Here is a 15993-nt window from a genome sequence, read left to right as displayed (position 1 = left end):
AAAAAGCAATTCATTGTATTTGTGCCCGCTCTCCAAGCAATGATGCTCTTTAGTGCTAAATTAGGACAAATTCCAACATTAAGTTCTGCTTAATTTACACACATTGTTAGAACATAAAACATTCCAGCACAATACAGGCCCTTCGGCCCTCGATGTTGCGCCATCCTGTGGAACCAATCTAAAGCCCATCTAATCTACCTATTCCATTCTTGTCCATATGCCTATCCAATGACCATTTAAATGCCCGTAAAGTTGGCGAGTCTACAACTGTTGCAGACGGTGCGTTCCACGTCCCGACTACTCTCTGAGTAAAGAAACTACCTCTGACAGCTGTTCCATATCTATCACCCCTCAATTTGAAGCTATGCCTGAACATGCATCAGAAACTTTGAAAGAAAAAAAAGCTTGCATTTATCAAGACTTGCCTTTCACACCACAGGATGGCCCATAGCTCATAACAGCTAATTAAATACTTATTGTTGTAACATAGGAAATATAGTAACCAGTGTGCACACACCCAAGGGCCTAACCAGTAGTAAAGTGATGATGATAATTGTTTTGCGATATTAATTGAGGGATAAATAATTCAAAGTTTGTGAGAAGATTTGTAGCTCGTATGCTCGTTGTTGTGGTTCTGTTCGCCGAGCTGGGAATTTGTGTTGCAGATGTTTCGTCCCCTGTCTACGTGACATCCCCAGTGCTTGGGAGCCCCTGTGAAGCGCTTCTGTGATGTTTCCTCCGGCATTTGTAGTGGTTTGATTCAAACCGGAAGCGGCAGATTCAAACCACTACAAATGCCGGAGGAAAGATCACAGAAGCGCTTCACAGGGGCTCCCAAGCACTGAGGATGTCACCTAGACAGGGGACGACACGTCTGCAACACAAATTCCCAGCTCGGGGAACAGAACCACAACAACAGGAATAAATAATGGCTGGGGGACCAGGAGTAAACATCTCTCTCTTCTTCAAAATAAGACCATGAGGTATTATACAAATTACAGCAGGCAAAACAGGACATCAGTTTGATGTTTCATCTGAATGATGGCACTTATTACAACGCAGTTCACCCTCAGTACTGCACTAGAGTTACAACTCAGACTGTGTTCAATTCCCGGGGTGGCATTCGAACCCAAGTGTAACCATGTGAGCCACAACAGGCACTCTGGGAACAACACGGCAGTCTTCCATCACCCATGCTAGAAACAGAGTCAACAGAACTTGGAAACAAAGTGTAGGAAAAAGAAAATCTTCTGTTCCAAATAGCAAATGGATTAGTGCGCAGTATTCGTCCCATTATGTACAAGAGAAATTGGAGGCAGTCCAGAGAAGGCTCATTAGGTTAATGCCAGGTATTGAGGAGTTATCTTATGAGTGATTAAGTTAGGACTGTATTCATTGGAATGTAGAAGATTGAGAGGAGACCCTAGTGAAACATATAGGATTATTAGGAGACTTGACAGGATAGACATGGAAAAATTGTTTCCCTTTGTGGGACAAACTAGGACTAGATGGAATAATTTCAAAGTAAGGGTCCCATTTAAGACAGAGATGAGGAGTAATTTCTCTCAGATGGTAGTAAATCTGCGGTATTCTTTACTGCAGTGGGGTGTCAAGGCTTAAGTACAGGTACACAATCCTTTATACAAAACCCTCGAGGCCAGCTGGTTTTTGGAATTTGGAATTTTTCAGATTTCAGAATAAGTGACAGTTTCACGATGAAATTTAAAAAAACTTACCAAACAGCAGGCGCACCTGTGAATACTACAAGCACAGACAGAATTGATGCCTGCCAGTACTGGGCCACGCAGCCACATCATGTCTGAGTGACATGGATCAAGTGGGTATGGAGTTGGGTTAGCTGTTTGCATGCCAAACAACCTGGTTATGGAGAAAACAACTTCACAAAAGAAACTTGGGACTTCAGAACTTTTTTAGATTTCGGATAAAGGATTGTGTACCTGTATATCCAAGACTGAGATAGACAGATTTTTAATCAGTAAGGGAATCAAGTATTATAGGGATGCGGGAGGAAGGTGGAATTGACTTTTATTAGATCAGTTGTGATCTCATGGAACGGTGGAGCAGACTAGATGGGCCAAACAGCATAGCTTTTGCTCCAATATGACCCAAGTGTAATAACATTTACAGGAATTTCAGAAAGACATGATGATATTTGAGACTTTTTGTATCATTCCTGCACAGTCTCTTCATAACCATTGTTGTTAAATCAAAATAACGATGAGTATGTTCAAACGAACATGTACTACATTACCTGCTGGCAATTCCAGACAGTAGCATCCCATTGGTGGCCTGAACTGTTTCACCATAATCAAACAGTCATAATGCAGAGTCTTTTTTAGCACGGCTAGGACAGCCACTCCTAAAGGTTCGGAGAAAACAAAGACATGTTATTAGTTTGAAAACTGAAATTGAAAGAGCATAACAAAAGGAGCAGGAGTAGGCCATTCAGCCCATCAAGCCATCCAATATGATCATGGCTGATCTTCTACATCAATTCCCTTTATATTGATTGATTCCCAAATCCTTGGAGTTCAAGAATCCATCAATCCTGATGTTGAATATAACCAACATTTGATTACCTGTAGCTCTCTATGGTACAGAATGCCAAAGACTCAAAACCGTCTGAACATAGACATTTTTCATCCCAATCTTACAACAATCACCCTCTCATGCTGCATCCATGAACCCTCATGCAATTCTCCACTGTCAACAGAAACAGCATTTCTGCACCTCCTTGTCAAACCCTCTCAGGACGTTGCATGAAATCACCTCTCACTCTTCTAAACTCTAGACAGTACAGGGCAATTTTACTCAGACTGACATTATCCCCCAGATATTGCTGTAAGAACAATGCCAGATGCATTAATATACATGATCAATTCAGTGCCTTTCAGCTAACTACAAGCTTCTGCCCTCTCAAATTAATAGTCTTTTCAGATATTACATTTATTCATAAATGGAATGCAAGGCTGTTTTAAGAAAGGTTTACCTCAGTCACAACAGACTGGTGACCGCACAATTATTTTTATTTTCAAGGCCCATGCAGCACTCCATAAGAACTAGGAGTGGATGTAGACCATTCAGCTCATTGAACTTGCTCTGCCGTTCACAGTTGAGTTTGGGTTTCAACTTCACTTTCCTGATCACTGTCCACATCTCTCAATTTCCTGAAAATTCTATCTCTCCCAGCCTTCAGTGTTTACAAGGATAAGTGACCATAACCCTCTGGGGTAGAGAATTCCAAAGATTCACACCATAGGAGCAAAGAAATTTCTCATCTCTGTACTAAAATGATTGGCCCCTTTGCCCAAGACTCTGGTCAGAGTTTTAGATTCGTCCAGCAGCAGAAACAATCTCACAGAATCTATCCTGTCAAACATCTTCAGTATTCTGAAGGCTTCACTCAGATTGTCTCTGATTTCTCTACGCACCAATGAATATAGATCCAATTTACTCAGGCTCTCATCATAGGTCACTTCCTCATCCCAAGGCTCAATTTGGTGAACCTTCACTTCCAATGCAAATACATCCTTCCTAAAATGTGACGACCAAGACTGCACACAATCCTCAGGATCTGGGCTTAGCAACCTCCATACAATTGTAGCAAGACTTCTTTTATTTTAATAATATATGTTTATTAAGAAAAAATAGATCTTTAAATATTACAACAAATACAAAACAATGCAATTCAAAACAGCACAAAAATAGTACAAAACTAAACCCAAATAATAAAAAAAATTCCCCAATCCACCCTCCTATATGAATGTATAAACATATATAGAGAAGTATAAAATTTAAAAAAAACCTCAACTAGCTATTTAACTAAATAAATAAATACCTAACAAACAAATAAATAGTAATAACTCAGCCCAGCCAAACAAAACACTCATATACTTCACAGTTCCTCCTCCCTGGATATTGGACTCATGAAACACAATAATTACAGCTATATAAAAGCCCTCGTTAGCGTGGCAGATAAGTCTGTGTCCAGGTATTTCAAAAAGGTCATGTCTTGTAAAAATTCTCAGTTTTGTGGTGTACCATATTTGTGAGAAAATCCAGGGGAATATGCTCCATAACAATCTTCCGCCAACCCAACAGGCCGGAGGGGGGGGGGTGTTTCGGATATCCAACCTAGCAAGATATTCTTCCTTGCACAGAACATAAGAATATTGAAAAGTTTTGCCTTATGCACGTCTGCAGGAAATACAATGGGTAGGCCCAAAAGGAGCGAAATAGGGTCCTTCTCCACCCCTACACCTAAAATCCTCTCCATTGCACCCACCACAGCGCTCCAATATGTTTGAAGCCTGTCACAAGACCAAAGACAATGGGTAAGAGTACCCGTACAGACCTTGCACTTGGGACACGCTGAAGATACCCCTGGTTTAAATTTTGACAAATGGTCTGGGGCTAAGTGGACCCTGTGGAGAATCTTCAACTGTAAAGCATGGATCCTATTGCAAATTGATATCTTCCTTGCGTTCTCCCAAATATCCTCCCATGCCTCTGAAGAAACTTCAACACCCAGCTCTCTCTCCCACATCTTGCAGAGTCGATCAGACTCATCTGAGGTGGCACCCCCCAATTGGTGATATAAAGTACTGACAGAGTGTGCTCTTAGCCCTTAGTACCCCTCTTTCTAGGTCAGATTTGTAGGGATCAGTCAAAAGTGTGGTCTTTTTTTGAATGAAATCCCTAACATGAAAAAAACGAAAGAGGTGTCTATTAGGTAACTCGTACTTCCGTACTAACTGATCGAAGGACATTATTATATCTCCGTCAAATAAATCCCCATGCAAGACATACCCTTAGCTGCCCAACATGTAAATCCTGAATCTATCATACCCGGTTGAAAACCTGGCATACCCACTAAAGGTGTAAACAAGGATGTTTTGCCAATATTACCTTCCCTCTGCCGAATTGCCCTCCATGCTTTAACAGTATTGATGACTATTGGGTCATGGCAATATTCCCTAACTGTCCTCACCTTGTCCAAAAACAGCAAACTGGTAAGGGGGCACCTTGCCTGGGAGGCTACAATATCTAGCCATATTGAAACAGGGTCCCCACAAACCCAATCACTCACGTAGGTCAAAAGCAAGCTTAATTGGTCATTTTTAATGTCCGGAAGGTCTACTCCCCCCAATCTGTGAGGCAACTGCAGTTTGGTTAATCTAATGAGGGGCCATTTACGGTGCCAGATAAAGGAGCTGAACCAACTGTTCAGTCTCCTGAGTGTTTGTTTATTGAAAATCAGGGGGAGCATCCGTATAGGGTATAGCAAACGAGGGAGAATATTCATCTTAATAAGCGCTATCCGACCCAACCATGAGACTGTAAGTGCTTCCCATCTTTGGAGATCTTGTTTAATTTTTTCAAATAATTGAGTAAAATTGGCTTTGAACAGCCAATCCAGAACTGGAGTAATGAATATGCCCAAATACACAAAACCCCCCTGTGACCACCTAAATGAGAATCTGTAGTCACTCTCAAGAGCCAACTCTTTCGTAAGACCACCCATGGGCATAGCCTCTAATTTAGCAAAATTAATCTTATACCCTGAAAAAGCACCAAACGCGTGAATGCATTGTATCAGGCAAGGCACTGAGACTGCTGGATTTGTCAAGAAAATTAGAACATCGTCTGCATACAGCGAGATCTTATGTAATTTTGACCCCACTTCTGGAGCTGATATATTGAGATCCCCACGAATGGCCTCTGCCAACGGTTCAATCACCAACATAAAAAGTAAAGGTGAAAGGGGACAGCCCTGCCGGCTGCCCCTAGAAATATTAAAATTCTTGATCATACCCCATTGATAATGACCGCAGCGAGAGGTACACTATAGAGAACCTTTACCCATCTTATGAAAACTTCGCCCAGACCAAACCGGTCTAGAGTATAGAAAAGGTACGGCCACTCAACTCGGTCAAATGCCTTCTCTGCATCTAAAGAAATCACCAATCCCTGTACTGACTGTTGTTGGCATGCTTGAATTACATTAAGCAGCCTCCTAACATTATTGGAGGATCTGCGACCCTTATGAAGCCCGTCTGATCATCTTTAATAATAGAGGGTAACACAGTCTCCAGCCTTAACACGAGAGCCTTAGAGAGGATCTTAAAGTCCACATTTTAGAGCGAGATGGGCCTGTACAAAGCACAGTCTTCCGGATCCTTCCCTTTTTTAAGGATAAGTGAATTTTTGGCCTCTCTCAGAGATGGTGGGAGACAATCATGAGTGTATGAATCATTAAACATATTCAGCATCGGGCCTGACAGTACACTTACAAATTCCTTATAGAATTCACTGGGAAGTCTGTCAGGACCGGTTGTCTTTCCACTCTGAAGCTGCCTCTCAGCTCTTCTTGCTCTGATAAAGGGGCATTGAGAAAGGACTGTTGTTCGGGAGTCACACCCAGGAGCTTCAGATCTCTAAAAAAGGATTCCATTTTGGCCTGCCCCTCCTCACAATTCTCAGACTGATATAACTTAGATAGAATCTCTGGAACACCATATTAATCTTTTTAGAATCACATGGTAGGTTCCCAGACCCTTCCCTAATCGCTGTAATGGTTTGTGGGACACTTCTCTTTCTGGCAAGGTATGCTAAGTATTTGCCTGGCTTGTCACCATGCTCGTATAACCTTTGCTTTGCAAAAGCCAGCTCCTTCTTTGCCGTGTGCGTGAGCACGGAATTTAGTGCAGACCGCAGTGCCGTGATCCTCTGTAGTTTGACCAACGAGGGTCTGTCAAAATAGGCCTTCTCGGCTGCCTTTAACGAGACGTTGCTGCTCACCCTTCTGCCGCTTCCTACTGGCGGAATATGAAATAACTAACCCCCTAGCATAAGCTTTGTCTGTTTCCCAGAGAACAAATGAGCTATCAACCAAGCCTATGTTGATGTCTAGGAATGCCCGAAATTCCCTAGAGAAATACTCCACAAACTTACTGTCCATGAGAACAAAGGGGTCCATTCGCCAGTACCTTGAATCCACTGTAACATCCTTAATCTTAACCATGAGGTACACTGGAGCATGATCAGAGATGGCAATATTACCAAACGTACAGGATGCCACCATATCCAGGGTTACCGCAGGGGTCAGAAAAAAATCAATCCTCGTGTGACATCTATGCGGATTGGAGAAAAACGTGAAATCCCTACCTGTAGGGTGGAGACACCTCCAGACATCCCTAATTCCCCACACAAACCCAATAACTGTTTAGTTTGTGCAGAGGGTATCGAGGGACCTTTAGGCAACCTGTCTACTGTGGGGTCTATGAGGCAGTTAAAATCTCCCCCTATAATGATGTGCCGAGACTTGAGACTTATCAGTTTAGAAAAAACATCTACCAAGAATTTAAGAGGATGAGCTGGGGGACAATAAACATTTAAAATACCATATTCTTCCCCATTTATCAAGGCTTTAAGAATTACAAACCTCCCGTATGTGTCTTTAACACATTCCAACAATTTAATTCAGAGATTTTTCCTTAACAATATAGCCACTCCCCTACTTCTGGTGTTACATGATGAAAAATAAACTCAGTCAAAGCCATTTTGCTGTAATTTCAGATGCTCCTTGTCATCCAAATGTATCTCCTGTAACAAAGCAATATCCACCTTCTCCTTTCTAAGACTCAAGAGTATCTTCTTCCTCTTAATTGGTGAGCGACTTCCCTTGATATTCCAGGTACACCATTTAATCAAATCATTAGCCATAATCTTCTGCAATTACATTTAAATTCCGAGAGGAGGAACCTGAACCACAAATTGCTGAGCCTTCGTGTCGCATGGTCCACCAAATATAAAAACTACATAAACTAAAACCACTACATTTATCAAACATACAAAATTATTAAAAATAAAAAACAACAAAAACCAGAAAACAAACCCACATATAAAGCGCCAATAGCGCTGAGTAGGGGAACTCACCCCCTGCCCGGAGGGGGCAACTACCTGTCCCGAACTGCCCATAAATAGACATCTAGCCATCTCAACCACCTTCACTTCTCCCAGCTAGAGCTGCATCGCAAGCACAAGCTAAAAAGAATAAACACCCCCTAGAATATCAATTTGAATAAAAAAAACATTCTTTTATATATATAAAAAAAACCCCACCCATCCTTTGGTATGTCCCAACTTAGAAATTTAAAATGTACATCTTAACCACCGCCAAACATAGTTTGAACCAAATTATCATCAATAGAGGAAAAAAAGGGGAAAAACAAAGCTCCAACCGGATATCCTCCATTTCTTTTACAGAATGATAAACGCATACCCAAGCAACAATATTTATACATACTACAATTGTTTAAATTAGGTAAGTTTGTCCACAAAGTCTCTTGTCTTCTCTGATGTGTCAAAGAAATGCATGGATCCATCTAAGGTGATCCAAAGCACTGCTGGATATCTCAGGGAATACTGAATCCCAAGCTCCTTCAGTTCAAAGTTTGTGCGAAGATTTGTAGCTCGGGTGCTCGTTGTTGTGGTTCTGTTCACCGAGCTGGAAGTTTTTGTTGCAAACGTTTCGTCCCCTGGCTAGGCAACATCATCAGTGCTTGGGAGCCTCCTGCGAAGCGCTTCTTTGATGTTTCCTCCGGTGTTTATAGTGGTCTGTCCCTGCCGCTTCCGGTAGTCAGTTTCAGCTGTCCGCTGTAGTGGTTGGTATATTGGGTTCAGGTCGATGTGTTTGTTGATGGAGTTTGTGGATGAATGCCATGCCTCTAGGAATTCCCTGGCTGTTCTCTGTCTGGCTTGCCCTATGATAGTAGTGTTGTCCCAGTCGAATTCATGTTGCTTGTTGTCTGCGTGTGTGGCTACTAAGACTGTGTTCCTTCAGTCTTCTCTTGACACCATCATACGATTTTCGTTTCTGGATCACTGCAGCTGAAAAGTCCTGAAAAAACATGATCTCAGACCCCTCGTAAATTAGGGCCTTTGGATCCTTCCCCTGGAGTCTGAAGCCTCCATGACACTCTCCTTATCCCGGTAATGATGGAACCGCACCAAGAGAGGACGAGGGCGTTGACCCAGACCCGACCTCCGCGCTGCGACCCGGTGAGCCCTCTCTATCTTCAATCTTCTCATGCCAGTCTCCAAGTCAAGGAATTTCGGAAGCCAATCTTCAACAAATTCTGCAGGCTGCTCACCTTCCTTACCCTCAGGCAGACCGATGCTCCGAATGTTTTTTCTCCTGCCTGTTTTCAAGATCATCCACTTGGGTCATGCAAATTACGAACCTGCATCTTCAGGGCTTGGATATCATCCTTGAATGAACTGGCATCAGCTTCCACCACTGTAACTCTGTGCTCCACCTCATCCGTCCTCTTCTCCAGGTCTCCCAGCTGCTACTCATGCTTCTGCAGCATGAGAGAGACTGGAGCCAGCTTCTCTTCAATCTGTTTCCCCAGCATCTCGCAAGATTTCGAGAGCTGGTTCACCAGGTCCTGGAGAGTAATCGGCTCCGAGGCTGCTGCAGACTGAGCTGCAGGCCTGGCCTCGAATGCTACTCCTCCCTTTTTAGGCATTTCTGGACAGCTGAAAATACAGGTAAGTCAATTTTTAAATGTTTCTTGGGGCTCCACAATCTTTCCAACGCCCCAAGAAATCCTGATGACCTGGGTTGGCTGGGTTAAAGGACCGTCCTGCTCCTGCTGCGATGCGAAACTCTGCTGTGGGATCTTCTCAGATCGCCGCCATCTTAGATCCCCCGTAGCAAGACTTCTTGAGTCATATACTCTAATCCCCTTGCAGTAAAGGCCAGACTGGCATTTATTTTAAACAAAAGAGTGAAAGGTGTCAGCAACTAAGTTTTCATCTGGGATCAGCTTCAAACTACAGCCTGAACATGGGAACAAGGCAAGAGTATGGATAGAGATGGAAATGTGTTGCTGGAAAAGCGCAGCAGGTCAGGCAGCATCTAGGGAACAGTAGAATCGACGTTTCGGGCATTAGCCCTTCTTCAGCCCATTCCTGAAGAAGGGCTAATGCCCGAAACGTCGATTCTACTGTTCCCTAGATGCTGCCTGACCTGCTGCGCTTTTCCAGCAACACATTTCCATCTCTGATCTCCAGCATCTGCAGACCTCACTTTCTCCTCAAAGAGTGTGGATAGATACAGCAACACCTGTTACTGTTCTCAATACCTTTAGGATATAGTCAGTCTCATCAAATAAAAGTTTAAATGGTCAACCATGGAAGTAGAAACCCTTCATGTTGATGTAGTGGCCAACAATGATTTATTGAGTAATGTAGCCAGGGTTGTTGATTATTAAATGGGCGGACTTAACCCTCCCTCTCCATGGACTGTAGTGGTTCAAGAAGGCAGGTCACCATTTGGGATGGGCCATAAATGCTAGACCAGCCAGCAACACCCACACCTCACAAATGAATAAAAATAAATTACTTCTTTGTTCCAATTGCACCTCTATGTAATGCTCCTTCAACTCAAAAGGACAAGGCTAATCCAGAAATTCTCCATTTGGTCAAAATAAAAGGGTTCTTATTGAGATGAGATGATTTCAGGTGACCAACTCAGATTGTATTAATGAGTGGGTGATGTGGCACAACTGCAAAGAGTCAGAAATCAGAATTGAAATTTTGAAAGGGTGATTGAGGATCTATTATGAGTGCTGCCTGTCTTTTCATTCCCAGATGTTTGAACTGATCATAGTTTAGGCTAGGGAAGATGAGAACTCTAAGCCCAACTTTACACGCTAATTGGTAGAAGACTGCTAAGGGAGGTATCATGTCACACTCTAGTGCAGCCATGATTGTGGTTTTAATGGAATACTTACTGCACACACAACTGATTTCTAGCCAATTAGTAATTAGCCGTTTACTGACTAGACATCAATAAATAAAAGAGTCCAATATATTAAGTAGAGTGTTACAGGGTCATTCTGTCAAATTTTCCATGGAAACATTTGATGCATAATACTTTTTCTGGTTGTAGCAACTTTAGAGACAATACAATTGTAATTGTTATTTTCTGGCTATGTTTATTGTGAATGCGACCACTAGGTGAAAGGGCAGCCAGGGGATAGCTTGTACGTTCTGTCATAGTAGTGAGATGTCATTACACCATCTGCACATGTGCAGGTGACCAGTGGTCATCTGCCATTTGGTAACATTGGTATTTTATAGGGCAAATGCATCTACAATCTCGTGTAAACATGCAATGCAGCACTGTCTCAAAGTGAATGACAAAATGAATCACATTTGGCTTAAGGTTTCTGTATCTGCAAATATTCAAGTTAAAATGATTACTGTACACTGCACTTACATCTGAGACCAACTGATGTTCTCGCAGGGAATCCAGCCACAGAACAGAAAACAGACATGGGTAATAAACTATGAGAATTCTAATCGTTCACTCACCATCAGATTTACTGCTTGGTTTCCTGGTTGTTCGTTTCACTGTTTCCCAAACCCTATTTTAACAAAAATAATGCAAATAAAACAATATTTAGATTTGTCATTACTTTAATGTTTTTAATTTATAAAAATGCGTCAGTGAGCTTCACTGACGTGTAAGTAGGCAATTATAGAAGCTAAACCAAGAGACACAACCATAAATTTGGTCAAAGAGTTGGCTTTAAGAAAACCTTTGAACAAAACAGCAAGGAGGAGACAGAAGAATTTACTGAGGGAACTCCAGAGCAAATCATTAGGGGGATGAAGGCACAGTCACCAGGTGATGGGATGAAGAAGAGATGTACAAAGCCAGCAACAGAGGAAAAGTGAGTTGTTAGTTGTAGCACTAGAATAAGCAACACATAGGAAATAAAGAGAAACATTCAAGAATCGATCCAAGAATTATATTCACGCAGAAAAGCATGGGAAATAGGAGCAGGTGATTATTCAGCCCTTTAACCCTTGCCTGCCTGGTCCACAAAACCCCAACTCTGCCAAACTCAGCCACAGATACATCCAATGACAGTGGAAAAAATTCCAAAGACCAATGACCCTTTGAGAACAGAAAATCCTCATCATTTCTATTTTAAAACAGAAACCCCCAACATTCACTCTGCGAAGCACACTCAGCATTTTATATATTTCATTAAGATCACCTCTCATTCTTCTCGACTCCAGTGAGTACAGGCTCACTGCTTCTGAGGAAGGCAATCCAGGCATCAGCCTAGTCAATCTTCTCTGAACTGCTTCCAATACATACACATCCAAATATCAAGGAAGAAAGTCCAAGTATGCACTGTACTCCAGGTGTGGTCTCACCTGTACAGCTATAACAAAATTTCCCTTTTATACTCCAGTTCCCTTTGCAATAAAGATCAACATTCCATTTGCCTTCCAAAGTATTTGTTGTTGGAAATGTGTTGCTGGAAAAGTGCAGCAGGTCAGGCAGCATCCAGGGAACAGGAGAATCGACGTTTCGGGCATAAGCCCTTCTTCCTCCAACCGTCGTTTTGTTGTGGTCTGATGATGGAGGAGTCCAAAGACCTGCATATCCTTGGTGGAGTGGGAGGGGGAATTGAAATGTTGAGCTACAGGGTGGTTGGGTTGGTTGGTCCGGGTGTCCCAGAGTGTTCTCTGAAATGCTCCGCAAGTAGCCGGCCTGTCTCCCCAGTATAGAGGAGGCCACATCGGGTGCAGAGGATGCAATAGATGATGTGTGTGGAGGTGCAGATGAATCTGTGGCGGATATGGAAGTTTCCTTTGGGGCCTTGGAGGAAGGTGAGGGGGGAGGTGTGGGCGCAAGTCTTGCACCTCCTGCGGTTGCAGGGGAAGGTGCCGCGAGTGGAGGTTGGGTTGGTGGGGGGTGTGGATCTGACGAGGGAGTTACGGAGTTACGAGGGAGTTACGAAATGCTGATAGGGGAGGTGAGGGAAATATATCCTTGGTGGTGGGGTCCTCTTATTGCATCCTCTGCACCCGATGTGGCCTCCTCTATATTGGGGAGACAGGCCGGCTACTTGCGGAGCGTTTCAGAGAACACCTCTGGGACACCCGGACCAACCAACCCAACCACCCTGTAGCTCAACATTTCAATTCCCCCTCCCACTCCACCAAGGATATGCAGGTCTTTGGACTCCTCCATCGTCAGACCACAACAAAACGACGGTTGGAGGAAGAACGCTTCATCTTCCGCCTAGGAACCCTCCAACCACAAGGGATGAACTCGGATTTCACCAGTTTCCTCATTTCCCCTCCCCCCACCCTGTCTCAGTCAAATCCATCGAATTCAGCACCGCCTTTCTAACCTGCAATCTTCTTCCCGACCTCTCCGCCCCCACCCCAGTCTGACCTATCACCCTCACCTTGACCTCTTTCCACCTATCACATTTCTGACGCCCCTCCCCCCAAGTCCCTCCTCCCTATCTTTTATCTTAGCCTGCTGGACAAACTTTCCCCATTCCTGAAGAAGGGCTTATGCCCGAAACGTCGATTCTCCTGTTCCCTGGATGCTGCCTGACCTGCTGCGCTTTTCCAGCAACACATTTCCAGCTCTGATCTCCAGCATCTGCAGACCTCACTTTCTCCTGTAAGTATTTGTTGTGCCAGTGTACAAGGACACATAGATCCATCTGTACTGTAGTATTCTGCAGTCTCCCTTCAATTAAACAATACCTGCTTTTCTATTCTTCCTGGCAGAGTGGATGACTTCACATTTTTCCACATTATGCTCTATCTGTCAATGTTCTCGCTTAACCGATCTATGATAAATTCTTTCTATTCTCCTCATTACTTGCTTTTCTACCCATCGTTGTATCCTCAACAAATATGGCCACGATATGGTATGTCCCTTCATGCATATCATTAACACAAAATATAAATAGCTAAGGCCCCAGCAAATACAATTAGTCATGACACATTGATCTTCCAGATTACTTACCTGTTGTCAAGAGTAATGTGGAAGGAGGAGTTCAGGGCTATTGCCCATAAGTTATGAACTATTTGCTGGCTAATAGAGATTCCAACAAGCAGTAACTACAGAATCCGGCTACATTTCCTTCTCAGCCACAATGATTTTAAATCCTGAAATTCCAGATCTTGTAGGATGAATAAATCTTTATCAAGTTGTGGCAGATAGCTCAAAAAAATGAAATACTTTTCCCCACCATACCTGGTTTTGCCAGTAGGATCTATGTAGGTTGTCTGTAAAAGTTGAGCCCATTTGCCTTTTGCCAGTACCTAGAAATGAATTAATATCATGTTCAACAGAGCAGAATGAACTCAGTTTTACTGACTTTGACCCACAAGAATAGATCAGGAAGATCCCAGGCTGATCCCTGATCTAAGGGGATAATTGCACTGCAGCAGGACAGCTATAATTGCCCTCAGTGTCACTCAATTAAGTAATTTAGGATAGGGTTGAGGGATATTGGGAGAGATGGAGGGAAAAATAGAGTACTCAGGCTGGAAACACATAACCACAAATACTAGCTGAAGTGAAAGTCATTTTGCAGAGTGTGCAGGCTTTGTGGTTGATCAGCATGTATGAGATCAAAACTATAGAGCAATTTGAACATGTTACCTCTTCTTTGACGATTGATTGGTTAGCTGTATTATTTGGTTCCATGTTTGCTGATGGTCCCTGGAGTTGATAGTTAACTTTGCTTTGCACAGTGGAAGCAAATCAAATGGACCTTTGGACTCAGGAATAACAATGCTCTGTTTATGGATTCTAGCCAGGTCACTCTGTGCTCTCAAAGTTTCTCAATCTACAAAGCAAACTGAAGGAAGATTTGTTTAAGCTTAATGTTTGCTAAAACATCACCAGCATAAAATAACTCAATTGCCACAGAAAATAAAGACTAATATCTCTTTTACCATTGTCTCTACTCTTGGCTCTAAGCCTTCTGCAGCTCAGAAAACAAGTCTAAGCTGTAGACTTATTAAAGGCATCAGCATAAATCCATCCAGGTACATGAATCATATGGGACTGGCTACAGATATAAAGAACCTTAAATTTGCCCTAAAAATAACAGGAAAGTGCATTGGCAATTGATAAATCACCGTCAAGCCCCAAAAGAAAACAGACAGACTCATCCAAGGTGCTGCAGAAACTTCAAGTAAACTTAAATAATAATTGTTAGAGTTAGTCATGCTTGCAACAAAAGGACAAAATAATTATTTATCATTAAAATACGATTCATGTTCTGGACCCTTTTTTTTACAATAAGGTATAAAGATTAGTTTAGTAAGTGAAATTGACTATTTAAATTCCTCTCATATGATTTAACCTATTATTTTAGCTGTTATTTTGAGAGGTTGGGTTTATCTGCAATGCTTCATGTGGTTGATTAGCTCATTACACTGATCTGAAGTCTCAGGTAAAGAAATTAGGGGAGGTGATGGCCTCATGGTATTATCACTGGACAGCCATTCCAAAGACCCAGGTAATGTTCTGGGGACCTGGGTTTGAATCCCGCCGTAGCACATTTGAATTCAATGCTGTATTATTTGGTTCCATGTTTGCTGATAGATCTTCAAGTTGATAGTTAAGTTTGGAACATGGAATTTGAATTCAATAAAAATCTGGAATTAAGAGTCTGATGATGACCATGAATCCATTGCTGATTGTCGGGTTCACGAAATTCCTTTAGGGAAGGAAACTGCCATCCTTACCTGGTCTGGCCTACGTGACTCCAGACCCACAGCAATGTGGTTGATTCTTAACTGCTCTCTGGGCAATAAATACATGGAACATTACAGCGCAGTGCAGGCCCTTTGGCCCTCAATGTTGTGCTGCCCTGTGAAACCAATCTGAAGCCCATCTAACCTACACTTTTCCATTCTTGTCCATATGCCTTTAAAGTTGGCGAGTCTACTACTGTTGCAGCCAAGCCATTCCACGCCCCTACTACTCTGAGCAAAGAAACTACCCCTGACATTTGTCCTGTATCTATCACCCCTCAATTTGAAGCTATGCTATCTATTGCCATCCATCTCACTGTCAACCTGATCTAACCCTCTGATTATCTTATATGTCTCAATTAAGTCACC

The 15993-nt window shown here is 42.6% G+C and overlaps 1 protein-coding gene across 1 annotated transcript in view; it reads right to left on the bottom strand.

Moving 5' to 3' along the window:
- nudt5 (nudix (nucleoside diphosphate linked moiety X)-type motif 5) overlaps nt 1-15993 on the bottom strand; it is a 42427-nt gene that overhangs the window by 13565 nt on the left and 12869 nt on the right. Inside the window, exons 3-6 of the mRNA XM_043714159.2 lie at nt 14522-14720; nt 14111-14178; nt 11407-11459; nt 2273-2380 (exon numbers count right to left, since the gene is read on the bottom strand). Coding sequence (XP_043570094.1) covers nt 2273-2380; nt 11407-11459; nt 14111-14178; nt 14522-14566 — 274 coding nt within the window. The 5' untranslated portion in view covers nt 14567-14720. The remainder of the gene's footprint in view (nt 1-2272; nt 2381-11406; nt 11460-14110; nt 14179-14521; nt 14721-15993) is intronic.

The sequence above is a fragment of the Chiloscyllium plagiosum genome, unplaced genomic scaffold (genome assembly GCF_037043375.1).
Source record: "Chiloscyllium plagiosum isolate Xiang-an unplaced genomic scaffold, Cpla_swu_hap1 HiC_scaffold_23, whole genome shotgun sequence".
Taxonomy (NCBI): Eukaryota; Metazoa; Chordata; class Chondrichthyes; order Orectolobiformes; family Hemiscylliidae; genus Chiloscyllium; species Chiloscyllium plagiosum.
The sequence above is the reverse complement of the archived record's forward strand: the minus strand, read 5'-3'. Positions and strand labels throughout refer to the sequence as shown.